Source organism: Bacillus rossius, chromosome 12 (assembly GCF_032445375.1).
Source record: "Bacillus rossius redtenbacheri isolate Brsri chromosome 12, Brsri_v3, whole genome shotgun sequence".
NCBI lineage: Eukaryota > Metazoa > Arthropoda > Insecta > Phasmatodea > Bacillidae > Bacillus > Bacillus rossius.
The window spans coordinates 50,332,090-50,350,515 of record NC_086339.1 but is presented as its reverse complement, the minus strand read 5'-3'; the positions used below and the strand labels follow the sequence as shown (position 1 = coordinate 50,350,515).

Here is an 18,426-nt window from a genome sequence, read left to right as displayed (position 1 = left end):
AGATCCGTCACGCTCTGAGGTGAAAGGCTCGATCGGGTGAACTCGGGACCCCCGAGTGTACCCGAACTAGAAAGATACAGTTAGCTGCTCTTCGCTGTTGTGTCGCTGTGTTTAGTATATTCAATAACTACGTAATAATTGTCATTATTAATTAAATAGTTATTATTGGTACGTAATAATAATTATTTTAACAATTATTTGGTTTACATTGATTGCGGTCTTAAGCAAAGATATCAGAAGAGAATGTGTAATACCCGGCCGATGCATTTACGAAATATGTTCAGGTTATGATAGGGAGTAAATTCATCTAAGTCGTCATCGACATGGCCACGTGACGTGTTAACGATAACACTATATCTGTTCCTATTAGTAGGTATAACTTATTGCGCTTTTAAATCTTAAGTTAACGATCACTGTGCAGTAAAAAGTGAGTTTAAAATATATTAATATTCTCATATGGATATATAGTTAGAATAACGAAGAAACTGAGTCTTTGAAGCAATATAACCGAAAAATTAAGAACATCATTATTTTTTTTTATTACCTACAATTACTATGCAATGCGTATTTTATAGTAATTTAGGAGTTATTTTACTAACGTGATAAAAAAAAATTGTTGCGTGATAATATTTTTTCGTAAAAATTGAGAAAAAGTTCTTACTTCTGTCGGCAGTCCTCATGACTGCTTTGAAATTTTTTTTTCTTGTTTAGCTGAAATCATCAATTTGTCTCACGAACCACTCCAACTTATTGGGTAGAAGTTTAGATTTAACGTAAATATTGAATTTTGCAACATGTTGTTACATTTTTTCACAACCATATTAAACAATTTAAAGCTTAAAACTTTGCAGTTTCATTTCAAACTTTCATTCAATGAATGTTTGGTAATACTCCTCAATTTGACAAATTCCACCTAGGCTTGTGAACAGAGCAAAAGATAATATCATTTCCAATGAAACAATACAAAAAAAAAAATTATTTTATCCACAAAGCACAATATCATCGATATATACCTACTAATATTATAAAATTAATGTGAATGTAAGTTTGTTTGCTATGCTTTCACGCGAAAACTACTTAGCCGATCATCATGAAACTTTGTACACATTTTATTGGTGGTATTAGAAGTAACATAGGATATTTTTTATTGAAAAAAGAACAGTATTTTTTTCCAAAGGGCAACAAAATGTATATTTGTATGTATGATTGTCTGACTGCGAGTTTGAGTTATTTGAATGACTTTTAACGCCATCTGGTGTTACAATAAGTAAATTAAGTAATTCGCTAATTTAATAATATAAAACCGGCGGTCAATTTACTATTAAATATTATATTTTTATCACCACCAAGCAATACTTAAATCATTTAAATTTTTGAGGTTAGGTTTCTATTTTCTTCGGTGATTGTTGTTTGGACATTCGTGCTGAAGGTTATATTTTACTTTCAAGAGAATTTTGTTATTTAGTGAAAATAATGTTGATCTAATTACTCAAGTTTTCGCGGACTTGCAGCAAAATTTGAATAGGGATCGGTGGTTGTACGCAAGAGCAATATTGGCGCCAAACAATTTATATCGTTAATAAAATCTAAACTTATATTTTAAAAGATGTGCAAGGGGAAATTGATTATTTGTCAATAGATACAATCATGTATACGGAACAAAGCACTTCATATCCTTCGGAGTTTTTAAATTCACTTTAACTTTCGGGTGTACCCTCACATAAACTTCAAATGAAACTAAATGTAGGCCTACAAGTTACGACTTGATGTAGGCTTTTGGACATACGCCATTGCTATGCTCATGTATGTCTGCAGAAGAAAACTACAAAAAACACAAATGACAAAAACACAAAAAAAGCAAAAAATTTCTCTTGTCAGGATATAAACACCACACAATACTCCACAACAGGAATATGGTCAACAAACAAAGAAAACCAAAGAAAAGGGCTATCAAAACAAAACAAAAACCACAAATGATGATAGCACAAAAATACCGAACCCAAAAAAGTTCAGCACAACAGTTGAAACGAAATAAAAACACAGCAAAACGAAAAGACGAAACATACACAAGAGTTTTCCAAATAACAGAAGAGAACGAAGAAAAACCACAAATGATGACAGCACAAAAATATTGACCCCAAAAAATTTCAGCACAGCAGTCAAAACGAGACAAAAACACGACCAAACGAAAATACGAGTCGCACCTGTGTTTTCGTACCATGTGCGTCTCTGCCTGCGGACGGGAGCAGATATCAGTTCCCGAAACGTCGCTTGTTTCTGCGGGTAAAAGCTAGTGTATATATATATATAGTAGTATAGGAATGACGGACCTGCGCCAGGCGCCAGGCGCTGGATTGTGATTGTCGGTCCGCCATCTTGGATTGTGACGTCACGGCGACCATCTTGGAGGAGTGTAACGGGACACAGCGTAACGGGACAAGTTTGACCTTGACCTTTGACCCTCAAAATTCGCCAAAATTGGGCAAAATTTGCCCAAAATTCCTCAAAATTCGTCAAAATTTACATTTCTGTGAAAACAATTCCGCCAAAAATTCTCAAAAAATTCCACAATCCAAAAATTAGAATTTCGAAAAATCCTCAAAAGTCGGTTTGCCCTAGAAAAAACCCAAATTCCTAAAAGCGGCTTAAAACTCCTAAGAGCTAGCCGCTCTAAGCCGCCGAGGTCATGACCTTGAAAACTAGGATGCCATGGCAGCCATATTGGATGATGACGTCACCGTTGCAATTTTTGTTACGGCCGCCATCTTTAACTTTTTTATTTATTATCCGATTTAAATGAAATTTTTTTTAAATAATAAAAAAAAATTAAATAATAAAATTTTAATAAATTATTTATAAAAAATATACATTAACGACACGGAGCTCGGAGTCCTCGGTTCGAACCCGACGAGTGCAAAAAAAATTAAAAATGGCGACAGGCTCCTTCCTCAATGGTGGATGCAGGCAGACTGACTCCCACCACTTTTTTTCAAAGCATATATACCATCAGGTAGTATGACGTTATGTCCGCCATCTTGAAATTTGGACGTCATCTTGAAAATCTTTATTTATTAACCGATTTTAATGAAAAAATTCCAAAATTCATCAAAAAATTAACGTATTTGAATTCTTTTTGATTATATCGATGTACGTCCTTGGTTCGATTCCCGGAGAGTAAACAGTCGATCCTTCCTCCATGAAAGCTACCTAGACTGATCTACCACCACCAGTACCAAGGTATATATCATCAACTGGTATGAAATCATGTCCGCCATCTTGTCTTCATCCACTGGAGACAACCATCTTGTTTTCGTCTGCTAGAGTGTGCCGATAACATGCAGTATATTTATCTGCTCACCATACTTTTGTCCTCAACTGTTGACACTGAACATTGACCTTGACATTGAACATTGACCTTGGCCTTTGACCATGACCTTGAAATTTGACCTTGTCCTTGAAATTTGACCTTGACCTTGAAATTTGACCTTGAAATTTGACCTTGACCTTGAAATTTGACCTTGGCCCTGAAATTTGACTTTGACCTTGAAATTTGACCTTGAAATTTGACCTTGACCTTGAAATTTGACTTTGTCCTTGTCGACCATCATGGATCCGACATTTTATGTTCAGTACATGCTACCAGGAGCTACCACCTGCTGGAGTACGCCATATTGTGTGTGTACTTGTATTATAGAGTACATTTCCATCTGGATAATTTTATTCTAACCCGCTACAGTGCAGTAATCATTTATTATGGAGGTGCCCCCCGCCATCTTGAAATTCGGCCGCCATCTTGAACTCATGTAATAATGTAGCTAGAAAAGCGGGAAAAAATCCAAAATTCATTAAATAAATTAATAAACCATATAATGATTGATTGGATCGACTAAGGTCCTTGGTTCGATCCCTGACCGATACAAAACAACTTCAATTTAAAAAAATACTAAAAAAAGTGTTAGGTTTGAGAAAATAAAAACACCGCAAGTTCTTTTTAAAAAAATTTATTACATAAATTCAATACACTACTACAAGTACAAAAAAAAACACTGACAAATTACCAAAGCCTTTTGGATTCCTCGATTCAAACAGTCTTCTTATTGTACGGACTAAACCTTTTACATGACTTTAAATGTCTATCCGATCCGTTCATCACCACATCCAGAGACGGACTGAAGTTCATAGTACTTATATAGTCTCATTAGCCGGTACAACACATGAGTCAAATCAATAACCATGTTCATTATACTTCTCGGAGCATTTTTTATAATGACGATGTAAGCTATCGAGACGTGAAATTAGTTTATTGCACTTATTGCACTGAAATTGTATTCTTTGAACATTATTAGAACAACCGCTTCTTTCATGTCTGCGAGCATTTGAGGTGATAGTAAATGATGCACCACAGTATTTGCACTGATGCAAAGAGTACGCTCTTCATTAATTGAAGTATTCAATGCTGATGAAACGTCAGCTGATGGTGGAACAGCACATATCGAAGTCTCCCCCAGTGTTGTCAGAGGCGTTGCCAACGGGATCTGCTCCAACATCGTCGGCGCCGATGTCACGGTTCCCGTAGTCGATGGTACATCCTCCATCGAGTACGACGTTAAAGTCGGTAAAGATGCCATCGAAGTCTCAAGAACAGGCAATTACACGACTTATGCACCAGAATAAACAAACTAGGTGATCCGTACACCGTCGAAGGCAGTAACAAACTGAGCGTCCTGCTGTCTAGGACTCGTTTATATACATTAACCGGTTTGAATAATACGCTAGTCAAATCAAGAACAATTTACTAAAATACTAGAGTCAAAACAACATTAAAAAAATAGAAGCACCATCAACAAAAAAAGGAAGCACATTTGGAAGCACCTTCAAAAAAGGAAAAACAATAGGAAGCACCATCAACAAAAAAAGGAAGCACATTTGGAAGCACCGTCATCGAAAAGGCAGCACATTTGGAAGCACCGACTACGAAAAGGCAGCACATTTGACAGCACCGACAACGAAAAGGCAGCACAATAGGAAGCACCGACTACGAAAAAACAGCACATTTGGAAGCACCGTCATCGAAAAGGCAGAACATTTGGAAGCACCGACTACGAAAAGGCAGCACATTTGACAGCACCGACAACGAAAAGGCAGCACATTTGGAAGCACCGACTATGAAAAGGCAGCACATTTGGAAGCACCGACTACGAAAAGGCAGCACATTTGGAAGCACCGACTACGAAAAGGCAGCACATTTGACAGCACCGACAACGAAAAGGCAGCACATTTGGAAGCACCGACTACGAAAAGGCAGCACATTTGGAAGCACCGACTACGAAAAGGCAGCACATTTGACAGCACCGACAACGAAAAGGCAGCACATTTGGAAGCACCGACTACAAAAAGGCAGCACATTTGACAGCACCGACAACGAAAAGGCAGCACATTTGGAAGCACCACCATCGAAAAGGCAGCACATTTGGAAGCACCGACTACGAAAAGGCAGCACATTTGGAAGCACCGGCAACGAAAAGGCAGCACATTTGGAAGCACCGACAACGAAAAGGCAGCACATTTGGAAGCACCGACAACGAAAAGGCAGCACATTTGGAAGCACCACCATCGAAAAGGCAGCACATTTGGAAGCTCCATCAACTAAAAAAAAAAAAAGGCAAAAAAGGAAGCACAAGTTAGAAATCAGAATACACGAAATAAAAACATTAAATTCTTATAATTTAAATTATTTATTTTATTGCTTTACATTATACAAAAGCAAGTAAAACAAGCCATTATTGTATGTAGCCAGCATTCCTCAGTTCCTTGAGTATGAAGGATATTTCTTTGATGCACGAATAGTTTCCTGCACAAAGCGAACCATGTAAAAGTCTTAGCCGGTCAACCAATATGTTTGGATCTTTCCATGATGTGTAATCATTCTCTTCTACCACCATCTTCCTTACACCTTTATAATAAATATTATGATCTCTGGTGTCTTCCGTTTTACCACCAACCTCAGGGTAACTTTCATGTTTGAGACGGTGATCATCACAAGCTTGATCAGATTTATTTAATATATCACGTCGTTTCCATCGTTTCGGTCTCAGGACACCGCCACATTTTTCGATCTTGGCAGCTTTAGGTGCTTCATCATAGTCTATGTCTTTGTCAACAGCCTCAGAGTCACTGTAACAATCACCGTAGAAGGAATCGTCTTCACCCAATTTACCGTAATAATTCGATGTTGATGATGTTGAAGTGTCTTCATCGTCTTCATGCTTCCTTTTTAGGAGTCCATCATTTTTACAAAGTAGGAAAGATCTACTTGAATTCGGCTGGAATATATTCTCACTTTTCACGTTAAGGATTCTTCCATTGTCTTCATTCTTCCGTAAATCATCAACCTCCTTCAATTTAAGTTCTTTGTCGAGATCGGAAGAGCCAAGAAAATTATTGTCGTAATGCAGATCACTCTTCCTTAGGCTAGTAGATTCATCGTTGTCCTCTAGCTTGTACGCAGGCTTGGCGCTACAAGTTCTGCCATGTCTTTTTAGGCTCTCTCTCCGCGTAAACGACTTGCTACATCGAACACAACTTATCATATTGCGCAGTGGATTTTTAACACAGTCATTCTTCTCGTGTTGTCTTTTATTCTTTCTCAAGATAAACTCTTTACTGCAAAACTTACACCTATGTTCTTTCGATACAGCGTCAGATCCCGAATCGGAATTCATATTAGTTACTGAGACTAATGTCAGATACCAATTGAGTGTTTTAAGTTAGATCCAATACTTAAATAGAAATTTTTTCATATTTCATCAGCGAGAATTAATATATCTCATGCAAAAGTACTTTATGCATGTAGTTCTGCTTTTCAACAACAGATGTCGCCACATGTTACTTGCAGGTAAATCATATTTAGTTTTTTTATGCAGGATGCGGGATGCTCACTAACGATCGCAAAAGAAGGATGGCTTCGCTAGACTCCAAGGAAAAGGAAGTATGTTGGTGCTCCACAGATGTCTCATGGCGTAATATTAATTTAACAGAGTAATGATAATTTTTAATTCCACCTGATGAAAATATTGCAAGTTTTGATTTAGTAGCAGAAATTATCGAATTAAATGTAACTCCAAATAAAATGACATGTCTCATTAGACAAAAAAAAATCCATGCGAAGAGCGGTTTCTCAGAATAGTCAGAAACACTTGAAGAAACCACAGGATTGATTGCAAGAACACGGGAAAAACCATCAAAATATTGACAAGAATAATCAGGAGCACACGGAGAAAACCATCATAATATTGGCAAGAATAATCAGGAGCACACGGAGAAAACCATCATAATATTGACCAAATTAATCATAAGTACTCGGAGAAAACCACCACATGTTTTCTTTGATATCATAAAATTACAGGAAAAAATATTAAATATAAAAATTAATTAATAAAAAAAATTAAAAAAAAATTAAAAAAAATTAAAAAAAATGCATAAACAGTTTCTGCTAGCTTGTAAACTTATCATTGTTGAGCAAAGATAGAGTTCTTGTACAAGCCAGAAATTTATGCATATTTTTTAATTTTTTTTAATTTTTTTTATTAATTTATTTTTATATTTAATATTTTTTCCTGTAATTTTATGATATCAAAGAAAACATGTGGTGGTTTTCTCCGAGTACTTCTGATTAATCTGGTCAATATTATGATGGTTTTCTCCGTGTGCTCCTGATTATTCTTGCCAATATTATGATGGTTTTCTCCGTGTGCTCCTGATTATTCTTGTCAATATTTTGATGGTTTTTCCCGTGTTCTTGCAATCAATCCTGTGGTTTCTTCAAGTGTTTCTGACTATTCTGAGAAACCGCTCTCCGCATGGATTTTTTTTTGTCTAATTAGACGTGTCATTTTATTTGGAGTTACATTTAATTCGATAATTTCTGCTACTAAATCAAAACTTGCAATATTTTCATCAGGTGGAATTAAAAAATATAATTACACAGTCAAATTAATATTACGCCATGAGACATCTGTGGAGCACCAACATACTTCCTTTTCCTTGGAGTCTAGCGAAGCCATCCTTCTTTTGCGATCGTTAGTGAGCATCCCGCATCCCGCATAAAAAAACTAAATATGATTTACCTGCAAGTAACATGTGGCGACATCTGTTGTTGAAAAGCAGAACTACATGCATAAAGTACTTTTGCATGAGATATATTAATTCTCGCTGATGAAATATGAAAAAATTTCTATTTAAGTATTGGATCTAATTTAAAACACTCAATTGGTATCTGACATTAGTCTCAGTAACTAATATGAATTCCGATTCGGGATCTGACGCTGTATCGAAAGAACATAGGTGTAAGTTTTGCAGTAAAGAGTTTATCTTGAGAAAGAATAAAAGACAACACGAGAAGAATGACTGTGTTAAAAATCCACTGCGCAATATGATAAGTTGTGTTCGATGTAGCAAGTCGTTTACGCGGAGAGAGAACCTAAAAAGACATGGCAGAACTTGTAGCGCCAAGCCTGCGTACAAGCTAGAGGACAACGATGAATATACTAGCCTAAGGAAGAGTGATCTGCATTACGACAATAATTTTCTTGGCTCTTCCGATCTCGACAAAGAACTTAAATTGAAGGAGGTTGATTATTTACGGAAGAATGAAGACAATGGAAGAATCCTTAACGTGAAAAGTGAGAATATATTCCAGCCGAATTCAAGTAGATCTTTCCTACTTTGTAAAAATGATGGACTCCTAAAAATGAAGCATGAAGACGATGAAGACACTTCAACATCATCAACATCGAATTATTACGGTAAATTGGGTGAAGACGATTCCTTCTACGGTGATTGTTACAGTGACTCTGAGGCTGTTGACAAAGACATAGACTATGATGAAGCACCTAAAGCTGCCAAGATCAAAAAATGTGGCGGTGTCCTGAGACCGAAACGATGGAAACGACGTGATATATTAAATAAATCTGATCAAGCTTGTGATGATCACCGTCTCAAACATGAAAGTTACCCTGAGGTTGGTGGTAAAACGGAAGACACCAGAGATCATAATATTTATTATAAAGGTGTAAGGAAGATGGTGGTAGAAGAGAATGATTACACATCATGGAAAGATCCAAACATATTGGTTGACCGGCTAAGACTTCTACATGGTTCGCTTTGTGCAGGAAACTATTAGTGCATTAAAGAAATATCCTTCATACTCAAGGAACTGAGGAATGCTGGCTACATACAATAATGGCTTGTTTTACTTGCATTTGTATAATGTAAAGCAATAAAATAAATAATTTAAATTATAAGAATTTAATGTTTTTATTTCGTGTATTCTGATTTCTAACTTGTGCTTCCTTTTTGCCTTTTTTTTTTTTTAGTTGATGGAGCTTCCAAATGTGCTGCCTTTTCGATGGTGGTGCTTCCAAAAGTGCTGCCTTTTCGTTGTCGGTGCTTCCAAATGTGCTGCCTTTTCGTTGTCGGTGCTTCCAAATGTGCTGCCTTTTCGTTGCCGGTGCTTCCAAATGTGCTGCCTTTTCGTAGTCGGTGCTTCCAAATGTGCTGCCTTTTCGATGGTGGTGCTTCCAAATGTGCTGCCTTTTCGTTGTCGGTGCTGTCAAATGTGCTGCCTTTTTGTAGTCGGTGCTTCCAAATGTGCTGCCTTTTCGTTGTCGGTGCTGTCAAATGTGCTGCCTTTTCGTAGTCGGTGCTTCCAAATGTGCTGCCTTTTCGTAGTCGGTGCTTCCAAATGTGCTGCCTTTTCGTTGTCGGTGCTGTCAAATGTGCTGCCTTTTCGTAGTCGGTGCTTCCAAATGTGCTGCCTTTTCGTAGTCGGTGCTTCCAAATGTGCTGCCTTTTCATAGTCGGTGCTTCCAAATGTGCTGCCTTTTCGTTGTCGGTGCTGTCAAATGTGCTGCCTTTTCGTAGTCGGTGCTTCCAAATGTTCTGCCTTTTCGATGACGGTGCTTCCAAATGTGCTGTTTTTTCGTAGTCGGTGCTTCCTATTGTGCTGCCTTTTCGTTGTCGGTGCTGTCAAATGTGCTGCCTTTTCGTAGTCGGTGCTTCCAAATGTGCTGCCTTTTCGATGACGGTGCTTCCAAATGTACTTCCTTTTTTTGTTGATGGTGCTTCCTATTGTTTTTCCTTTTTTGAAGGTGCTTCCAAATGTGCTTCCTTTTTTTGTTGATGGTGCTTCTATTTTTTTAATGTTGTTTTGACTCTAGTATTTTAGTAAATTGTTCTTGATTTGACTAGCGTATTATTCAAACCGGTTAATGTATATAAACGAGTCCTAGACAGCAGGACGCTCAGTTTGTTACTGCCTTCGACGGTGTACGGATCACCTAGTTTGTTTATTCTGGTGCATAAGTCGTGTAATTGCCTGTTCTTGAGACTTCGATGGCATCTTTACCGACTTTAACGTCGTACTCGATGGAGGATGTACCATCGACTACGGGAACCGTGACATCGGCGCCGACGATGTTGGAGCAGATCCCGTTGGCAACGCCTCTGACAACACTGGGGGAGACTTCGATATGTGCTGTTCCACCATCAGCTGACGTTTCATCAGCATTGAATACTTCAATTAATGAAGAGCGTACTTTGCATCAGTGCAAATACTGTGGTGCATCATTTACTATCACCTCAAATGCTCGCAGACATGAAAGAAGCGGTTGTTCTAATAATGTTCAAAGAATACAATTTCAGTGCAATAAGTGCAATAAACTAATTTCACGTCTCGATAGCTTACATCGTCATTATAAAAAATGCTCCGAGAAGTATAATGAACATGGTTATTGATTTGACTCATGTGTTGTACCGGCTAATGAGACTATATAAGTACTATGAACTTCAGTCCGTCTCTGGCTGTGGTGATGAACGGATCGGATAGACATTTAAAGTCATGTAAAAGGCTTAGTCCGTACAATAAGAAGACTGTTTGAATCGAGGAATCCAAAAGGCTTTGGTAATTTGTCAGTGTTTTTTTTGTACTTGTAGTAGTGTATTGAATTTATGTAATAAATTTTTTTAAAAAGAACTTGCGGTGTTTTTATTTTCTCAAACCTAACACTTTTTTTAGTATTTTTTTAAATTGAAGTTGTTTTGTATCGGTCAGGGATCGAACCAAGGACCTTAGTCGATCCAATCAATAATTATATGGATTACTAATTTATTTAATGAATTTTGGATTTTTTCCCGCTTTTCTAGCTACATTATTACATGAGTTCAAGATGGCGGCCGAATTTCAAGATGGCGGGGGGCACCTCCATAATAAATGATTACTGCACTGTAGCGGGTTAGAATAAAATTATCCAGATGGAAATGTACTCTATAATACAAGTACACACACAATATGGCGTACTCCAGCAGGTGGTAGCTCCTGGTAGCATGTACTGAACATAAAATGTCGGATCCATGATGGTCGACAAGGACAAAGTCAAATTTCAAGGACAAAGTCAAATTTCAAGGTCAAGGTCAAATTTCAAGGTCAAAGTCAAATTTCAGGGCCAAGGTCAAATTTCAAGGTCAAGGTCAAATTTCAAGGTCAAATTTCAAGGTCAAGGTCAAATTTCAAGGACAAGGTCAAATTTCAAGGTCATGGTCAAAGGCCAAGGTCAATGTTCAATGTCAAGGTCAATGTTCAGTGTCAACAGTTGAGGACAAAAGTATGGTGAGCAGATAAATATACTGCATGTTATCGGCACACTCTAGCAGACGAAAACAAGATGGTTGTCTCCAGTGGATGAAGACAAGATGGCGGACATGATTTCATACCAGTTGATGATATATACCTTGGTACTGGTGATGGTAGATCAGTCTAGGTAGCTTTCATGGAGGAAGGATCGACTGTTTACTCTCCGGGAATCGAACCAAGGACGTACATCGATATAATCAAACAGAATTCAAATACGTTAATTTTTTGATGAATTTTGGAATTTTTTCATTAAAATCGGTTAATAAATAAAGATTTTCAAGATGACGTCCAAATTTCAAGATGGCGGACATAACGTCATACTACCTGATGGTATATATGCTTTGAAAAAAAGTGGTGGGAGTCAGTCTGCCTGCATCCACCATTGAGGAAGGAGCCTGTCGCCATTTTTAATTTTTTTTGCACTCGTCGGGTTCGAACCGAGGACTCCGAGCTCCGTGTCGTTAATGTATATTTTTTATAAATAATTTATTAAAATTTTATTATTTAATTTTTTTTTATTATTTAAAAAAAATTTCATTTAAATCGGATAATAAATAAAAAAGTTAAAGATGGCGGCCGTAACAAAAATTGCAACGGTGACGTCATCATCCAATATGGCTGCCATGGCATCCTAGTTTTCAAGGTCATGACCTCGGCGGCTTAGAGCGGCTAGCTCTTAGGAGTTTTAAGCCGCTTTTAGGAATTTGGGTTTTTTCTAGGGCAAACCGACTTTTGAGGATTTTTCGAAATTCTAATTTTTGGATTGTGGAATTTTTTGAGAATTTTTGGCGGAATTGTTTTCACAGAAATGTAAATTTTGACGAATTTTGAGGAATTTTGGGCAAATTTTGCCCAATTTTGGCGAATTTTGAGGGTCAAAGGTCAAGGTCAAACTTGTCCCGTTACGCTGTGTCCCGTTACACTCCTCCAAGATGGTCGCCGTGACGTCACAATCCAAGATGGCGGACCGACAATCACAATCCAGCGCCTGGCGCCTGGCGCAGGTCCGTCATTCCTATACTACTATATATATATATATATATATATATATATATATGCGTGTGCGCGTCTGTGCATCTGCCCGTGCTCTATGTATGCATCTGTGTTGTCTCTGTGTGTAAATTGCTGTGCCGGGCAGGCAGCATTGCTTAACTGCTTCCAACTATCATTATTTTATTTACTCCCTCTAAAATGTCAGGATTTGCACTTAACAAAGGTATTCGTTTGAGTTACATTCCTATCACTTTTAGTCATTAAGCTTTCATACACAATAATGCACCAACAACTATAAAATTCTCGTATAGAGGTAATTGCAGCATTGAATTGCCTAGAACTCTTCATGGGCACGTTGTTAGAAGTCAACATCTGGCAAACAGACCACACAGCCAGCCACTGCTCTGGTAACAACACAGTTTGCAGCCGCCTCATTGCGGTATTGTGAAGAAACCCCGGGCTTGGCCTTGCGCGCTTACCCTGAAGCTATTGAGGCCCTCGTAGGGCCAGCTGGGGTCCTGCTCTGCTATGATGCTACCCATGTCGCTGTTTGGAGGGACGGTGGCGTCTGCGGTGGTGTTGGACAAGCTGATCAGGTTCGCAGTGTACAGATTCATGCCGTAGAAGTCATGCGTTCCTGCAGCAGAATATTCCATGTTAATGTCACCTATAGACGTGCAACTGAACATTTAAATTAATGTTTTAAGAGACCAGCTTATGACTCAGTCTCAACTTCAATGTTAGGTTATTTCAATTTTAAGTCATAATTTATAAAGCTATTTATATAAATTTGTTCGCTAAAGAGCTTAAATAAAAAAACACACACTTCAAAATTGTGGACACACATGCAGTACATGTAGAGGATGCACACACTTCAATGACAAGTTTGAAAATGTTGATGTATATCTGTAGTGAGTTTACTGGGATCGTACTCTATGTTGGATACTGAATCGGTGCTTGTGTGTTCGATGCACAAAATTAGGGCGAACACCGCGTTCTAATAGATAATTCTTTTGATTCTATTTTAGATATTTGTCTTAAGATTTTGAGTATTGAAGACATTGTCTTTGTCTTGAAAACATTAAATTTTTTTAGCGCAATATGTATTGAAGCAGTATCTCTTTATACCTCGGTACCTTATTTGGATCTAAAGAGTTTTATGAAGACCATGAAACTGGTATAATGTGGGGGGTTCAGACATAAAATGTTGAACTGAATGACTGTACCTTTAGCAAAGAGTCTGTACAACAAACATTAAGGACAAGAAAGATATGATAAGTACCTTACATTGTGGGAGTGGATGTCAGACCTGACTTTAGTGCGAGATGTGTTGTAAACTGTAGTATTGCGCAATAAGACTAAGCGCGCACTTACAAAATGCACGCGCGCGATTATTTAGCCGTAACTAAATACAATGCAATTTTTATGCAAATGAAAGCTCATGCAACTTTGAAACCGCGGTGATCACCAATATGCAATAGGACCCACTTTAATAGCGATGCGAGGGTCGTTAGTTCGTATGGAAAAGTACATAGCTGCATGTACTAGCAACTTTTTGGTTACAGTTTTTATTGAATAGATACTCTTCATTTTGATATTCTGTATGTGATTTTTTGTTCAAATAATTAACAATTCATCAAACAGGTTTCTACTATTCTGTAATCCAGTAAAAATTTGACAAGGAAGATTAGTCTTCAGAAAACTTAGATACGGTCCTTTTCTTTAATGTTTGTCTTGCAGTGGGATTCACTCCCAACGGTGTTGGCGTCATGTTGCATCGGCACGTGTCCAAGGAGCGAACACGCACGGGATCCACGTCAGTGAAACGAGGAGCGATCGATTTATCAATCGCAGTGCGCGCATCAGAAAACATTTTTGCTGCGGAAATTGTTAAGTCACCGTGACGAGTAAACCAAGTGCGCACCGAGGCTAGCATGAATGGCTGCGGAATTATCAATTCTCTCCTGTTTTCCATGAGCGCATCCGACAAGGGGCTATCACTAGAGAGGGCCTACCCTGCGCTTATTATACACAAATGATTCCGTATATAACATCAGAATGTCATTCACAGTCAAAGCTTATGTATAGTAATTTTTTTAATAATGCAACTTGTAAGTTAAACTGTATTGTTAGTTTATAATGCTTATATTTTACTTGTGTACAACGTTTTAATTCCTGAGACAGCCATCTGCAAATGTGTTTTAAATAAAGGTATAATTTAACAAATGTTGAACTGTCAGGTTGGTGTCCTTGTTTATTGAAACCGCGGTTGTCAAGCAAACTTCTATTATTGCGGTATTGAATTGATAGGCAATACTTCAAAATAAGCCAATTTGTGTTTATTGTATTAAATGAGCATTTATTGATTATTGTGTCTTTATAAACAAAATATGGTTATTTTGAAGTAAATATGTTAACCAGAACAGAAAACTTTAGTATATAAAAAAACTTTATGATAATCCTTAATATGTTTCCATAAATATCACAACACATTATTTTGCTTATTCTTATTCATCTTTACGAGGCCTTAGATCCTGATCCCAAGGAATTCTGCAACGTCACCTAAATTCTGATATCGTGCGGGACAAAACTAAATTCCTTTCGTTTTTACGTTTTGTGGTTAGTAGTGACAGAACCGTTGTCGCCGATTTTATAGAGAAAAAATAAGTCATTATGTTTAACCTTCAACTGAAATCTCTGGCAGTCACTGCGATGTAGTGTGGGCACATGTAACTATGATCACGACGAACATTACTGAAACGTGTTACTATACATGAACAGGTGAAGTCTTCTATTTTCTGCACCATGCTTGCAAATGTTCCGCCATGTTTCCTGTGCTCGTGCAGTTTCCACTTACAGGGTGACATACCGGGTGATAGGGCGTTGAAGTTAAGGAAAATAAAAAAACCATTGAATGCAGTATCTTATTTTGGCGATGCAAGGTGAGCTGTTAAAACATTAAAAATCACAAGCCACAAATGCAGCGATGCATGCTGAGAATGATAATGTAATTGTCTTTTGTTGACGTTAGTTTTAAAATGCAAATACTCTTAGTTTAATTTTTTTAATCCTGTCCCGAAATGAATTTCTGTATCCGCCACTATTTTAACTGCTTGAATGATACGGGTTCACACGTTTCTAATTGTGTACCTTGCGGATATGACATTCCACGTGGAAAGGTTTGCGGTGAACCACGTTTTACTGGCGATAGAAATAAGTATTAAGGAATTGAACGGAGACAAGTTTACAATATTACTTGTAGATTATTCTGTTGAAGTGGAACATAACAGCATTTGAAGTTTCTAAGAAAACTTATTTTTCTTTTCTCATGTCTCGCATTGAGCTGGATCACCTCGGATGTACTTGACCCAGTGCTCGTCGAACTCCGGCAGCCTGGACCTCGGCAGTCCCTCCGCCCTGCTCTTGTTGGCCACCCTCTCCTTCATGACGGCGGGGTAGTCGCCCTCTGAGCTGTAGATGGGGTGCGCGAACCATCCCAGCTGCGAACATGAACATACATCATAGAACAAGAAGTGAGACTCTTATAATGGAAACAGAAACAATTTTTTTTCTTATGTGTAATGTGACGTTATCTGTTGGCCGGGCCCATAACTTCTAACAAAATCAACTCCTGCAGGAGGTTCTCATACAAAGTGTTATGTTTGTAATGTTAATTTAACTACTACGTATTTTACTAATGCTTAGTAAAATCGATTTAAACTGTGCGAAAAATTCGTAATGCTATTTAGAAATAAGAAAGAATTTTATATATGTACATATAAATGATAACTGGATTCCCAATTTCTGGTATGCCATGCCTCAAAATATGTGGCCACCAAAATAAAGTGAATTAATGGTTAGTTTGCCTGATAATAGCCGCGCACACATTAGTAGATGTTTACATGTTTAACTTAATAATGGTTTCATCGCCATATTTATTTGTATTTTATCTGTAAATATGTTAAACTGTTTTATTGTGTGTTTGTTTATTGAGTTTGCACATGTGGGAAGACCCAAGGTTAATTCATAGCAGTTCATATCGTACTTAAATTGGGATTTATTTCGTTTCTGCTGTATATCCTGCTAAATATTTGATATTCAGTTTCCTGCTATGTTTCGCCTCACTGCACATTATAACACAGTTTTCAATTTTATTATCCGCTTGCGAAGTCGGAAGTCGAGGATCTTTCATCGTTCCTCCTAGCATACTTTCTTGTTGTCGGAAAAAGTATGAGAATAGCATGAGGCGAGAAAGTAAGGATGAAAGGTTCTGAGCTTGGGTTATGCATGTTCAAGACGTCTCCAGTGTGAGGGCCGATCCCGCTTATCCAAGGACCACGCACTGGGGACCTGAAGCTGCGCCGCGACCACTAGCACTACATACTGAGGAATTCGGTTTTCTTCACACAGACTGAAGTAGTCGTAGTTGCTTCCATAACGAATCCACGTCGGTCATGTTCGCCATCGTGTGTTTCAAGACACCAGTCCAAGCAGAACAGTTTTTGCATATGTCGCTAAGAGTGAGACCAACCCTTTATTGCAATTTGCAGCCCAACCTGAGGGAGGAGAGCATTGTTCATTGGACATTGCTCGTGTAACTTTAAGTTACACGAGCAAGAAATATAGGATGTGTATCATACCAACCTTCTGAGCTGACCTCGACTTTGTTAATCTCACTCCCACACCTTTTCCCTTCCCTCAAGCTGTTCTCTCCAAGTCTGTTTCCCCTTATCCAGCTTCACTCGATATCATACTTCACCCCTCTTAAACCATCCTTCCTCCACCTCACTTTTCCAACACCCAAAGCTTCTGGTCACTTCCAGGTGGTTCTCCCTTCCTCGCGATCCCCCTTCCCCTCCTCAACCCTCCAGATGTTTCTGGTCTGTTCTGATCGTCTGTCCTCTTTTCACGAGCCTAATAAAATGAAAAAAGGGGGGGGGGCTAGTACCAGTTATAGTCCTTTTTTCTAATATTCATACAGCAGACATTCATCTCATATGTCTTCGTGTACAAACTTCATTCATATGACATGGCTGAAATCAAACAACACTGACACATCAGGTACACCCGAGTAGCTGTTCAGAGGCAGCTTTCCTCACTCGAACTGTGGTAAACCTCATGTTGCAATAAAATAAATTAAACCAAGTCCACTTCTATTAAAATGCACTATCCCCAGCTGAAAACTTACAATCTTTAATCGCCTTATGTTAACTCATTAAAATATTACATCCCTTGGCTACTGACTATGTGTCTGACCACCAAATGATCATGCCTGTCCAACCTGTCTGAAGTGCCTGGACAAAGACTGGAGGTGTCTAGCCATCAACTACTGGATGTGCATATCCACAAAAATATCATTTTAGCCTGCCCACAGACTGGAAGTAACTAACCAGCAACAGGACATCTATATCAAACTAACTGAATGTGCCTGACCACTAAATATGTACCTGACCACTGAATATAGGCCTACATGTTTTGCCACGAACTGGACATTAGTTGCCACCTACTGGACGTGCCTGACAATCGAATACATACCTAAATACCAGCTGGAGGCATCTTTCCACCTACTGGATGTGCGTTCCTGGCCACTGAATATATGTGCTGGGCCACCGACCTGATGTAGCTTGCCACCAACTTGACGTATCTAACCAACAACTGCTCGCGCCTGGATGCTGACAGACATGCCTAGAAGATAACTGGACATGTCGGCCACAAACTGAATATACCTGGCCGCCGATTACATG

The 18,426-nt window shown here is 38.2% G+C and overlaps 1 protein-coding gene across 1 annotated transcript in view; it reads right to left on the bottom strand.

Annotated features, from left to right (window-relative positions):
- LOC134537929 (myrosinase 1-like) overlaps positions 1-18,426 on the bottom strand; it is a 241,491-nt gene that overhangs the window by 55,857 nt on the left and 167,208 nt on the right. The window contains exons 7-8 of the mRNA XM_063378905.1: positions 16,035-16,182; positions 13,162-13,319 (exon numbers count right to left, since the gene is read on the bottom strand). Of these exons, the coding sequence (XP_063234975.1) occupies positions 13,162-13,319; positions 16,035-16,182 (306 nt within the window). The remainder of the gene's footprint in view (positions 1-13,161; positions 13,320-16,034; positions 16,183-18,426) is intronic.